At 38.3% G+C, this 13,557-nt stretch overlaps 1 protein-coding gene across 1 annotated transcript in view; it reads right to left on the bottom strand.

Annotated features, from left to right (window-relative positions):
* dnah7 (dynein, axonemal, heavy chain 7) overlaps positions 1 to 13,557 on the bottom strand; it is a 65,251-nt gene that overhangs the window by 27,623 nt on the left and 24,071 nt on the right. Inside the window, exons 33-44 of the mRNA XM_052565630.1 lie at positions 13,325 to 13,507; positions 10,972 to 11,148; positions 9,983 to 10,114; positions 8,521 to 8,742; positions 7,016 to 7,213; positions 4,988 to 5,143; positions 4,490 to 4,658; positions 4,047 to 4,173; positions 3,749 to 3,968; positions 2,799 to 3,671; positions 1,672 to 1,901; positions 1,181 to 1,511 (exon numbers count right to left, since the gene is read on the bottom strand). Of these exons, the coding sequence (XP_052421590.1) occupies positions 1,181 to 1,511; positions 1,672 to 1,901; positions 2,799 to 3,671; positions 3,749 to 3,968; positions 4,047 to 4,173; positions 4,490 to 4,658; positions 4,988 to 5,143; positions 7,016 to 7,213; positions 8,521 to 8,742; positions 9,983 to 10,114; positions 10,972 to 11,148; positions 13,325 to 13,507 (3,018 nt within the window). The remainder of the gene's footprint in view (positions 1 to 1,180; positions 1,512 to 1,671; positions 1,902 to 2,798; positions 3,672 to 3,748; positions 3,969 to 4,046; positions 4,174 to 4,489; positions 4,659 to 4,987; positions 5,144 to 7,015; positions 7,214 to 8,520; positions 8,743 to 9,982; positions 10,115 to 10,971; positions 11,149 to 13,324; positions 13,508 to 13,557) is intronic.

Raw genomic sequence — 13,557 nt, 5'->3', positions numbered from 1 at the left:
GTTCACGGGTGGGAAGTCACGGGTTTGACTGCCGCTCCAGTGTACTTTCATGGGTTTAAGGTTGGAAAAACTGGAATGCGGCATTAGCTAACGCGTGATATTTGGGGATTAAAACCCGCCTTGCATTTTGAAAGCTGTATATTTTTGTTAAGCTATATATTCAAATGAAGAAGATATTTTCTCATGTTTCTAATTAATTTTGAATATCATTAATATGCAATATTAATGGTGAGTGAATGATATGAATATCATATATATTATTAGGATGTTTTGTGTGAGTAATTTGGTAGTATAGTTTGTTTTTACTTTTTTATGGGAATTATTTCAACAATGAGAGGTAATTGTTGTTTGGTGTCATATCGAATAGGGTTCTGTGCTATTTAAAACAAAGTAGATTATACTTGCAATTGTAAACTAGTTTTTCTGCTGTCTTGTTCATAGAAAAAAAACATTTAATTAACATTTCTTTTTAAAATTAGTAGTATTCTACATCCACATTCTATTGGGTTCTAAAGGGTTAACTAGCTTTTATAATATGGAACACATTGTCCATCTAGAAATCCTGCTCTTCAAGAATACAGGACTATATAACCAAAATGGATTCTTACTAAGTGTACTTTTAACAACTCTTCCAAATAACTGTAATCATCTCTCTCTCTCTCTGTCCTTATGTATAGTCAAGCCAGATTGAGTTAGCAGTGGAGGAGAGCACCTTTGATCACCAGGGAGTCAGTCAAGAGAGAGTGAGTACACTGGTCCACTTGCTCTGATACACTGGTCTATGGCACTTAGTTCTCAGCTTTGTAGGGGGTTTTGGGAATGGAACAGTAGATATGCATATCTACAGGGACCGCAAGGATGGTGTACTGGTTTGTTGTGTCCGACCGATTGTGGTGGGTCGGTCTGAGCTAAAATGCCAGGGCCCTTTTTTTGTCCCAGTCCAGCCCTGCTGTTTGGTTACCAACATTTTTCAAAATGACCTTCTTTTGTGTTCCACAGCAAAAATAAAGTTATACAAGTTTTGGAAGGAGATGTTTGCAGTGAATGTTTGCAGAATTTAACTCGCCAACTCATTCTAGAATGTGTTTCTTTGGCCAAAAACAATCTGAGAGCTCTTTGTTGCTATAAACATTTTGCATGCATCATAAATAATAATTAGTCAGTTGTAGTTTCCTCCAACCTGTGTGGTGAGAGTATTCAAAGCAGCCAATGCAGCTTCCAGAATGGGCACAGCTACCGCCAGATCGGCATCACATTCATCTTTAATGGCCTTGGCAGCCATTGCCTGCTCATTAGCCTCTGCTTCATCCACACGGACCACTTTCTCGGTCTTGGACACCTCCAAAGACTCTCGCTGGATAACCACCATCATCTCTTCCACCTCTTTACTGGCAACACGCAGCTGAGGCTGAAGGGCTTCCAGCTCTACCTGCATTGTGGACACCTGAGTGGCAGCCGATTCCAACTTCTCGAGACCAACCTCATAACGACTCTTTAGTTTCATGACATCACTGAAACAACAGAGACCGATAACAACATCATCATCACTGGCATAAATAATGCTGCTTATCATATAAAGAGTTCACATGCCAAAATGTGACACAACCTAATTATTCAAACCTAATCAGTCAGTGATTCTAATGTAAAGCCTCTGAGAGCAGGATGACTTACGTTCTTTTTCCCTGGAGTAGATGCTTAAACATAGAGATGAGCTCCAAATAGGAGGTTGGTGTGACATAGTTGTAGCGCTGCAGCTCCGAAAGGAAACATGCAGAGAGATTGATGGTGGATGTGTGGAAGCTTTTGCACATGCTGATACAGCCTTCACGAGCAGTGTCTGTCATTTCAACGTCTTCCAAGAAACGAGACGCCACAGCCTGCAGCGCATCTTCTGGCCAGCTCTTTTGGAACATAATGATTAATTAATTTTTGACTGTAACAAAGCAAGGTTAAAATTAAACATTAAATAATTCTTGAATCCGTCAAAACAATTTGTTTAAAACGAGTGTTTAACATTTATATCACATTTTGAGGAGGTAAAGTCAACAGAACCAGAGTTATTATTGTCAACTAAAACTAAAATCATAAAAAAGTTACTTGAAATAAAATAAATGTTATCTAAAAAATATATTATATTTAACTTATTTTATTTAATGTTATTTTTTGTGTTTAGTTTAATGTAAAGTACTAAATAGTTAAATCTGTAATGATAAGCTGAAAAAAAAAAACCCTAATAAAAAATGACAAAACAACTAAATTACTAAACCTTTAAAGGGGTCATGAACATGAACTTTTTTTATATATATATATACTGTTCTCTGAGGTCCACTTATAACATTATCAAGATTTTTACATAAAAACATCAGTAATAAAATGTTGCTGTATTCGGAACCATCTTCATCGTTTGATTTCTACATAGATCTGCACATATAAACTACATGCGCTCTAGTAAAAACTCTCTCGTAAAAACTGCATGTGTGAATTGGTGGGCGGGGCTAAACAGACAGGAGGGGGTAATTATCCACACTATTACATCATACAGTAAAACGTTCCAAAAGTTGTCGTTTTGGCAAATGCCCTTCAATATAAGCTGTTGTAGACTAACAACAAAGTTTTGAGTTCTGAAATGTAAAGGACGTTTTTAATAGTACAATGACCTCCTGTATATAAGAAGATCAAGAAAAATTGACCCCTTTAACTAAAATTAAATTAGTAATGGAAAATCTAAAAATAAAAAAAATTATTACAAAATAAAATAGTATATTAATGACTCTAAAAACATTCACGTTCACACCAACCTGAAACCAGTCAATAGTGCAGCAGTTAATGAGAGCAGGAAAACGTCTCAAGCGGCTTCTGAAGGTGTCACCAATAGGACTCATGGCTAGTACCACATGCAACTGGCTGCGGCAGCGCTCCAAAAACATGTTAAAGAGAGCCAGTGGGCTGCCGTCCGTCTGCTTATCACGCTCACGCTGACGGTCCAAGACGCGCATGCGCTCACAAATCTCCTGCTTCTCATCTACGGCAAAGAGATTGGGAACCTCGCCAGTGTTTAAGAGGTTACTCACATCTTCCAAAAAGGACTCCAACTTAATTTGGGTGTCTGTGAAGAGGAAGACTCCATGAGTTTCCCCAGATGTCGATTTTTGCATGATGAGTTTGAGGTCATCACGCCACTCTGTAACCCCATAACTCTTGGAGATCTCCACCTGGAACAGTTCGGCTTCAGCCATGTGGGCGGCCAAGCGTGTCAATGACTGTCGGCCGCTCCCTCCGACTCCTACTAAGAGAGCGTGACCACGGGGCTGTTTGAGAATCCGGGAGATGCGACATACGTGTTCAATGGCGAACCGGAAAAGTACAAGATTCATGGGAGCCTTGCTGATATTGTTGTACTCTTCAAGATGGGACTCCACCACCTGACGGAGCTTCTCAGGGTTACCCACCTCACGGTAATTCCGGTCCTCACCTTTGGGGTCATGGAAATCACAGAACATGAGGCTTCGAAGGTCATCTTCAGTTACATGCCCATCTGCGTCACTGTCCAGGTGCTTGAAGAGCTGATGGAAGTTTTCTTTTAGGTGAGACTTGGATACTTCTTGCAGGAAGCCCACCATCCATGCACAATCAGAAGGATGCACTAAGCGGTCATAATACACCCTCAGGACCTGCATGAAAGGCATGTTCTAAATTAGTTTGTTGTTTGTATTATGATATGACCTATTCAAATTGTGTTTGCAGTTACCTCATGCACCCATAAGCGTTTTATAGATGTAGGGTCATCAGCAGTCTCTGGTCGTGATAAGCAGATCCCCTGGATGACACGGGAAAAATCTCGAAGATTGAAAAGGTAGTGGGACTTGGTCGGGGTTGGTAGGAGGTTTTTAGTGGCCTCCTGGTACACAGACATGGTGGCATTGATGATTTGAGAGGTGACGCTGGAGAACGGTTTGGGAAATGGAAATCTGAAAGCAGGTAAAAATAGGAAATGTATTTAACAAATTTATTTATTTATTAACCACATTGGAATGGAGCACCACTACCTAATGGTCAAGTGCCAGTCCAGAATTCTTGAGAAGATGGTGAACATGGTTTTGTCATCAAATTCATTAATGGTCACTGTGTTGAAATGACGTAAAAATCGAGGAGTCACAGGATTCCTACCTCCACCTGCATGTGACAATGGACATGATGACATGTAAAAGCATACTTGTTATCCACTTGTTGGTCATCCTATCATATCAGGCTTGTTAACTTTTTTATAATATAAAATAATTATCTCAAAGTTGCATACAACTATGATTTTCTTAATAATGCTTGACACATTTGTTTTACCAGTAATATTTAACTTTGTTTGATTTATGTGAATTATTTGTCTTTATTTTTATATGCTCCAAAGCAATTTTGACTTGCTGTACTGAACTAAACACTGCTCTGAAAACTATTTGCTCTGAATAAAAACTGCATTAGCATATACAAAACTCACCAGGCGGACCCATGGCACACATGATCTGGATGTCCACTAAGTTGATCATGGAGCAGTCCTTCATGTCATACCAGTTCCAGTGGTCGAGCCACTGACGCAGGAGCTCCACTGGAGGCTGGGCTCCATAGGTTTCTCTTGCTGGCATGTTCACATCATCCACAAACACCACCTGATCAAAGTAATCGAAAGGCAAATTAAAAAAAGTAAAAAAAAAAAAAAATGGCATGAATATTTTTTTAACATTAAGGTTAATGTAATTTTGAATGCTGTAAGATAATGTGCTGTTAATGGTGATTAAATACAGGTGAACTTGTGAATCAGAACACATTTTTTTCTCCCAAATAATTTAGAGGCAATTAAGAACTCATTTTCACTTTGCAGTTCGAATTTTGGGCACGCATTATGGTCATTAATGGCTTTTGAAATTCTGTGAAGGATTTCTTAGTAAAAATGTATTGAGATTTAATCATAACTACTCCAATAACATAAGGGTATTACCATTTTTCTTCCCAGAGGAGGACCAAACACTCCTTTCCTTCTCTTATCGAGTTTAGACATAATAATATTTTGGGTCTGTGCTGCTGTTGTTTGGGCTGAGAAGTTAATCAACAGAGGACTGTACACATCCTTCTCCAGATGATTCAGCAAAAAGTCCTGTGGGAGAAGTGGAGACACTTAATTAGCTCTAGTTAGCACAGATGTTGCATCAAAATTCCGTTTTTCTTTTATCAACACTTCCAACCTTTAGAAGTGTTGAGAAAACTGTTTCAACTATGAACCTGTCACCACCATTAAGAAAGATGCTGTAAGATGTACATGAGTCTATAAAACAGTTTTATAAAACCATTGCACCTGACATAATTATGCTTGCATTTCAAATAAGTGAGTAGCAAGCAAACTGAATAACTAAATATGTGCTAAAAAAAACATTGCAATATGGATGAATTATATCTCTTTATAGTTTAACAGTTGACCTCAAGGATGAAAATCAACAACATGCACAACCAACATAAAAGCTCTTATTATGAAACAGCCACATGTCAACTAATTAATGTAAATATATGCACATTTCAGAGAGACCTCATTCATTATATTTTGAGGAGCCTGTGAGCTGCTCCACTTAAGCCTGACACATACAATTTCTTTCATTCCTTAAAACTCTGTGAAAGAGCCACGTGGCAGAGTGTGAAGAGTGATGATTTAATATTCACATTCTAAATGAGTGATGAAGTCATCGGCACCTGCAGGCATTTCATACTCAAAACATGCAGACTTTTAGAGTCCTTCATAATTTTGCCAGAGAATCACACGGGGGAAATTGTGAAAAAATTAAACAGGAAGAGAAGGCAGAGTGGGAACATGTGAAGTAAGTGGGTAAGTGACTAGAAAGAATGAAAGAATCCTATTAAAACTAGTTCTAAAATAAATGTGGAGTTTGAACAACATTACTCAGTTTCTTCAGTCTTTTCAAAACACAAGATGAGATCTCTAAACTCCAAACTATAGTCTGGCACACATCACCGTTGTGACGGCTGAGATTTTGGGCTGTATTTTAACGATCTAAACGCAAAGTGTAAAGTGTAAAGTTTGCTATTTTAACGATGGAAAAATGGTTGCCGCACACAGGCGCATGGTCTAAATGGGTTGTCCCTATTCTCTTAATAAGTAATGGGTGTTTTTTGGGCGTACCGTGCAATAAACCAATCAGAGTCTCAGAGCACAAATGCATTTGCTAATTAAACGACGCGGCGCAGGACGTGAAAATGCGAATGGCGCCGGACTGAAACTAGTAAACACACTTGCGCTGCGTTTTGCGTCGCATTGCGCCTGGTGTATAATAGGGCCCTTTGTGTTGATACCATCCATGTGTATTTAAAACAAAAGCATAATGATTCCGGTAATAGATGAAGCTGTTTGACTTTCTAACCATGCCACCGACCAAAATAACAGCACTGAGTGTGTTCAGCTTTTATGGAAAGGGGGTGGGGAAGCACGGTGGACCACAGCTGGTCTTGAACCATTGACTGATTTATCATTAGTCATCCTTGAATGCACACACATTCAAGATCATGTTAAAGGTTTCGTGCTCAGCTGGGCAATGTGGAATGTAGGTAGAGACACTTGCATCATGCACTTATTTTATTTTGGATGGGGGCACCAGTGGCACTTGCTTGACTTTACTACTGATACTCATTTTGTGAATATGTTAAATGCGCAACTTTTGATAAAAACATAGCTAATTTGAACAAATTAATGCTGAACTGAGTTTTAATCATTACATTGCTCTGAACTGCAGTAAATTCTCATGGCACAATCAAAATTATGCAGGAAATATAAAATATATCACAGAATGCAATGCAAAATGTAATGTGTTAATTTCATACAATTTAAGTGTTACAATTGTGTGTTTGCCATTATTTTTATTAACTAATGAACATATTATGTAATTATTTCCATAACAATTTTAAAGGATTGACAGCCCTATTCTAAATTGAATCCTGAGTGGAAAAACCCTGAAACACTCACTAGAATGTAGACGCTCTTGCCAGTCCCCGTGGGGCCGACAAAGACAGTGGGCTTCTGATGAGTGATGAGCAGCTTCATGAGAGCAGTGTAGCGCACAGTGTTCTCCGTAGGCACAATTATTTCATTGAACTGCACATCTTTAGGGATGGGGGGCAAAGCCTTCAGCTCCTCAGTCCACAACTCCCATCTGCCTGGACCCTGTTAGAGTATCATTGTTCATGTAAATCATTTTTTAATAAATAACAATTTCAGTAGTTAGTTTTGTTTTCCTGTCCTTCTGTGTGTCTTAAACAACAGTGTACTGTATATTAACACTGCATTGTTTTCAATTCCACCATTATGACACCCTTTGAAATCTATTCATGGTGCACTCTTTTGTAGATGTCTTACACTGACCACAAAATAATTATGGGCTTGTTCATGGTCCTGTCTGCTCAGAACAAAAAGGCTTTTATCTACAGAAGAAAAATGTAAGCAATGGATAATCCATTTCTTCTCTAATAAATGACATTTTCAGCATTTAATGAGGCATGAAATTGGCAAATTAGTCCAGGTTATGCCTGAAGTTTTATTACACAGAGATAAAGCTTGTGATTTACAACAAATAATAAGACAGATTACCTCATTCAGGATGAGGAAGGTGTGCTTCCTCAGCAAAGAGTGAATTTGCTTATTAGGATTTCAGGACAAAAAATACAAAGAATCAAATTCACATGCCTCAAGCTCCAGGAATTAAGTGGTTGACTTTACACTTTGAATGTAATCTAAATATAGAGCTAGCCAAGATGGCATTTTAATACTAAACCAGGCTGGATATTAGAGTTGCACAATTTGCTTTCTAGAAAGCCAAATTGGGAAACCATCTTTGAGAAGCAGCAGGAAAGTGGAGTTAATTCGAATTAATACAGATACTATAGATGCAATATGTAATAATTATTGCAATGATATAAATTTTGAATCTACTATTACATATATAAAATGTATTATTACTTCTTTAAAATGATTTCACATATACAGTATATGAGAACATATATATCTGATCCTTTACTCTTCATCAAATGGTTTGTGACATAACACATAAATGGGCTTTAGTTTAAAATAGATGTGAATTGATAAAGAAAGTGTATATCTTAGGTCCTATAACTTGTTACTACATTTTGACTCTATATACAACAATTAACCATGCTTTATTCTAAATCGTCCTTTGATTTTTTTTAAATGACTAATAATACATGTACTGAAATAATATAAGGACTTAAGAGATGAATGTACAGTATTTATTAAAGAGTAAACAGAATGCCGTTTGGAAGCAGGCATTAATAGATTTAGATGGAGTACAGTCTTTCACATTTTAGGACATCAACTTTGAAAAAGTATTTCACGTCAGCTACCTAATTACGCCCCAAAAATTAGGACAGGAAAAAAAAAAAAACTTCCCAGAAGAGCCCAATCTGTTTCTCACTACATACTGTATCCACCCAAGTGTGTTGAAGAAACTTCCTGACCTCTTTGAGGAAGCGGTATTCATAGAGCGTGCCCTCAGTGGGTAAAGGCACCGTCAGCTGCTTGGCGGGAGGCTCCACGTGCTCCAGAATTCCATGGCGTGTGCGCGTCTCTTCACTAAGACCACCTTCCAGCATCTCCCTCACCAAGCCATCGAATTTTACTCTTCCTGCTTCAGTGCAGCTAGCCCCGACTGACCACACAAGGCAAAAAACAAAGATGCCCTATACAGAAAGAAAGAAAAACAATGTTTGCATGGAACAGGAGGGGTCAAAGCTAGTGGCACTTTTATTTATTTATTTATTATTTTTTATATTTGACTAACAAACAGCTCAGTAACATCATAATTTTGTCCTCTGATAAACCCACTTTTAGGTATCATTATGATATGATACTATCATATATTGGGTTTTTAATACAGTTTCAAAATCATTACTTCCTCTATTGTGGTTTTTAATCACTATGACCCACAGCTGACCTTCCCAGAGCTACTAATCCAATCAATTATTCAAAAATATTCCTTTACAAACTCAATTGCTCCTTCAGATCAATCGGCTACAGCAATGACAATCTATACAAACACAGTTGATTTGGGGCAAAATGCTTTGTGCTCTTTTGGTGTAAACAAACAAGCCAAAAAGTTTTAAGAATGTGCAATACTCTGATGACCAACTAGGAGGAAGCTAATAATGTCATTCCTATCTGGGCGGAGGGAGACTTTCTACGAATTGATCCTGTACCAGCTAATCAATGAGACTCTCCGTCTAGGTTGGCAGTTTTTGACCTACTGATATGATCATCGTCTCAGAGGAGCAGGTGGAGAAAGATTATTACCTTTAGAGGAGAAATGCAGACAGTATTGACAGACTTCAGACAGCACAAAAAATGGCAAAAGTTGCCTTTGGCTTAAGAGATGACCTTTCAGGGCACTAAAGCGAAGATTTTTGTAAGAAACAATTAATATGAAAACTTTGCAGTGGACCACACAAACTGAAAAAAAAAAAAAAAAACGTACATGCTTGTGAGGACTAAACAAACTACATTTCAATTCATTAGCCATGAGATGAAATTGAAATAAAAAGATGAGGTCCATGAGATATGAACAATACAGTATATCCAGTATATGGCATGTCTCCTATGTATTTATAACCTTGTACACCCTCTCCAAATGCATATTAAAATTCCAGCACATACTAATTTATCACAATTAGATATTGAACATTTCTGATGAAAATGTAAGTGGTGCCTTTGCAAACCAAACCTTCATGATGCAAGGTGTTGTGGATGGTTGCTAGGACATCGCTACTACATTGTGTTTGCAAAGAAATTTTGCTTGGTTGTTAGTGAACTGCCTCGGTGCGGGCTCAGCAGAAGTGTGGATTGATTTCTGCTACATAGGGAAAGCTGCAAGCATTGAGTGTCCAACATTCCACAATTCATCTTTTTTACTTTTTATCTCCTTACCTCAAGCCAGGAGCACACATCTCTCTCACTCATCCCCTTCATCTGGCTCTCCTCTCTGAACTCATCCATCATACAGTCCATCAGATTCATCAGAGACCTCACCAGGCTCGTGTTGGAAGTAGGAGATAATTCCTGAATGCCGACACAAAACACACTCCATTAGTCCGGACTAAGAACCCGTGGCTAAGTGATTAGTGGTATGCCATTATACTGGGCAAGACTATCTTAAAGGTACGCAAGACATGCTGTGATTTTGGTTTGCACTGTGAGATAATAAATAATAGCTGGCAAGACAAAAATGACAAAAAAGGGTTTGAAGAAATGTTGCATTAAATGAGTGGAAGAAAGTGCTAGTTTGTCAGGCAAAAACTGTATTAATCAAAGTTCAGTGTAAGCACTAAGAGACAAAACAGGACTGTCAAGAAAATTAGCACTTAAAAAAAAGAAAGCACATAATTAGTGCTTTATCCCTTTCAGAACTCAATGCTTGCATGCAAGCACAAATGAACCCCTAATTGCAGAAGCATGTTATTATTAGGAAAGAAAATGCTGTATGTAATGTCTGTCATTAATTGAGACCATGCAAGAATTTAATATTCATTCCAGAGTAATAATTATGTCATATAAAAACTAATGGAGTTCTTTTTTTGTAGTACCACTGCTTCCAGCTTTACCTATATTTTAGTAAGACCAGGAAAAAGAAAGGGAGGAAAAAAATTCAGACAATTTAAAGAAATATTATTGATCTACAGTCGTCATCACAAAATAAACCTCAAGGCTATCAGTACCCAATGCAAAGTTGAAGGGTCTTGTATCATCCTAAAGGGGTTTATTTTGAGCTTAAGAGAATAGGGAAGTGGCTGAAATAATTTGTCAATGAGAAGAATAACAATTTATGAATGTGCAATTTAATATCAGATTAATTAACAATGCCTTTTAATTCTGCGGCAAAGCACTCCTCATTATTTGCAGCATAGTTACAGCTGTACCTTAGTGCCTTTGCGGATGAGCTGAAGACATGCTGGCAGCATGCGGTCGAAAAGGCCAGTGATGAGGTCTTTGTGCATGGAGCTCAGAGTAGACGGCAAAGTGTTGAACCAAGACAGCATCAGAGGCCGCCATCCCAACATGTGAGGCTCCATGTAGATCATACCACAGCGAGATACCTGCACAGAAAGCAGTAACGTCCCAGCTTGATAAAAGAACAGATACACTACATTTTTGTGGAAACTGTTATACATTTTTGTATTTGATGTACAGAAATTTCGATGTAAAAGTCTTTACAGTCACTTTTGATCAATTCAATGCATTCTGGCTGAATAAAAGTATTAATTTCTTAATCATACTGACCCCAAACTTCTGAACAGTAACATTTGACTATGTGACTTTTGTAAATATCAAGAAACAAGCAAACAGCACTCATTTCCACAGCAGTCCTTCCTAAAGGATGTGGAAACAACTCCAAAGGGTACAAAACATTTTCTATATTGCTTAGCCATCTGGAATGGCGCATAGTTCAAACAAATTGCATTTTATTCATCTGCACAGCAGCTGCACTGGGTTACACATAAAGATAAAGGTCCTCTGTGCTTAATAATTTGATGAATAGCACATCATCAAGGTTACGAGATGGAAACAGCTGTCGGAAAGTGGCTCCCACGAAAGGCCCATGTGAATGGTAGAGGTGTAAGTGAATTGCAAACTGGGCGCTTATGCACAGGTGTTGAGCCGGAGGAGACATCTGGGCCAAGCATGACCTCGAGAGCACGTTAGCTTGTTCAACTGAATCCTCATTGAACTCTGGTCTAGTTTGCAGCAGGACATATGAGTCAAGCATCAATATATAAAAAGGAGGAGAGCAAGACAGAAATTGCCAGAGACAGATATGGGCCAAAGGGAGATGGTTTATGCTATAGCCAGGCCTCTTTCGTTTTCTGTCAAAGCGAGACAAGATATTCACACAAATTTGATCTCTGTCTCACTCTTTCCCTCTGGCTTTGTCTCCAGCATCTACTTTGATCTGATCTGGTGACAGTCGCAAACAACACAAAAAAACATGCAGACATTCAAACACACACACACACACAAGCTCTTTCCTTATCCATAACATGCTTGTTTAATCTCTGTCATCATCATCCATTCTTCTGAATCAGAGCCTTCTTCCCACATTGGGCCAGAAAAAGCTGGGATCCACAACGATAGGAACCTTTCCTCAGGCTGGAATATGTGAGGCAAAAATCTCTGTCAGATAAAAAGCCATCTTAGGAGAAGACACTGAGATAAATAAGGGAGGAAATTGCGTTGGTGTTTCTGAAAAAAAAAGAAATTCAGTAGCGACATGCCATTATGCCATTTTTGAGTAGGCTGGGAGATGGGGGGAAGCGTGGTATTGCCAGTGAATTGGTAAGTCCTCTTTTGACAGGTTTACTGAATGACAACAACAATCTCATTTGATGGTCTACTTTCTTTTCTTTCTTTCTTTCAAAACATCAAAGGTAGCCTCAGAGATGTCTTGTCTGATAAAGATAAAACAAAATGCATTGGGAAATGTGCGGATTTTTTCATCAAATTTCATCATTTTGATACTGTATTGAAAAGAAATACATTTGTGCAATGTAGGTTTGCCTTTGTAGGTGGAATATATTAAAGCCACATATTATTGGAATGTATTGCAAATGCCTGCTGAAGCGATCCTGAAGTTAGAAACAAGTGGATGAATTATTATTATTGTTTTTTTTATAAGATTCATGATCCTTACAGTCTTTCGATCTTACTGATCTTTGCCTGTCACAGTAATGTCATGTCATGTAATGGAGGCCTTGCAAAGAGGCTTTTATAAAAGGTTGAGGCTGTTATGAACTAAATTGGAAACATTTACAGCCATTGTATGAGCCCCAGAGCAAAGCAGAATATTAAAAATTGAAGAAAAAAAAAGTTTGAATTTCACTATAATCGTAGGGGCACAATCTAAAGGGGAGGTCACACTACACTTTTCTTCCTACTGACATCCATTCATAGGATTGCAAAGACGAGACACTGGAAACACCGGCTTGTATGTCACAATATAACACAGAGTAACCTCTCAGATAAATTAAAGGAACAAATGATTTAAGCTTCATTTTAAGCTTCAGAATAGTGCTGCAGACTGTATACTTTTACATTTTGTATTTACTATTAATTGTCATATGTTGACTTTGTTTTTTTTTTTAAAAGATGCCCGCTGAGTGTGACATGCATATCTCGACTGCTGCGGTATCAGAAGAAATTCTGCATGCTCACTGTGATCACTGTGATCACGAATCTTGCTGAACCACATAGCTATCACTGAAATGGTCATCTTACCGTGGCTGGTGAAGCCACCTCCAGGTCCATGGGCTCAAAGATGAGGCTCATCTGTGGGGACATCTGGATGATCTCTCCACTCATGAGACAGAGCTTCTTGTTGTCATCCAGTACAGTGTTCATGTTCTCAATCCACACTGCGTCCACAGGCCCATCAAAAATCAGCCACTTCCTGTCAGGACTCTGGTGGGGAGGCAGCAGGAAGTCACTTCAGACTCATATCGAACAATCTA

Source organism: Carassius gibelio, chromosome B9 (genome assembly GCF_023724105.1).
Source record: "Carassius gibelio isolate Cgi1373 ecotype wild population from Czech Republic chromosome B9, carGib1.2-hapl.c, whole genome shotgun sequence".
NCBI classification, from domain to species: Eukaryota; Metazoa; Chordata; class Actinopteri; order Cypriniformes; family Cyprinidae; genus Carassius; species Carassius gibelio.
Note: the sequence above shows the minus strand (reverse complement) of the source record. Positions and strands in the feature narration are given on the sequence as shown.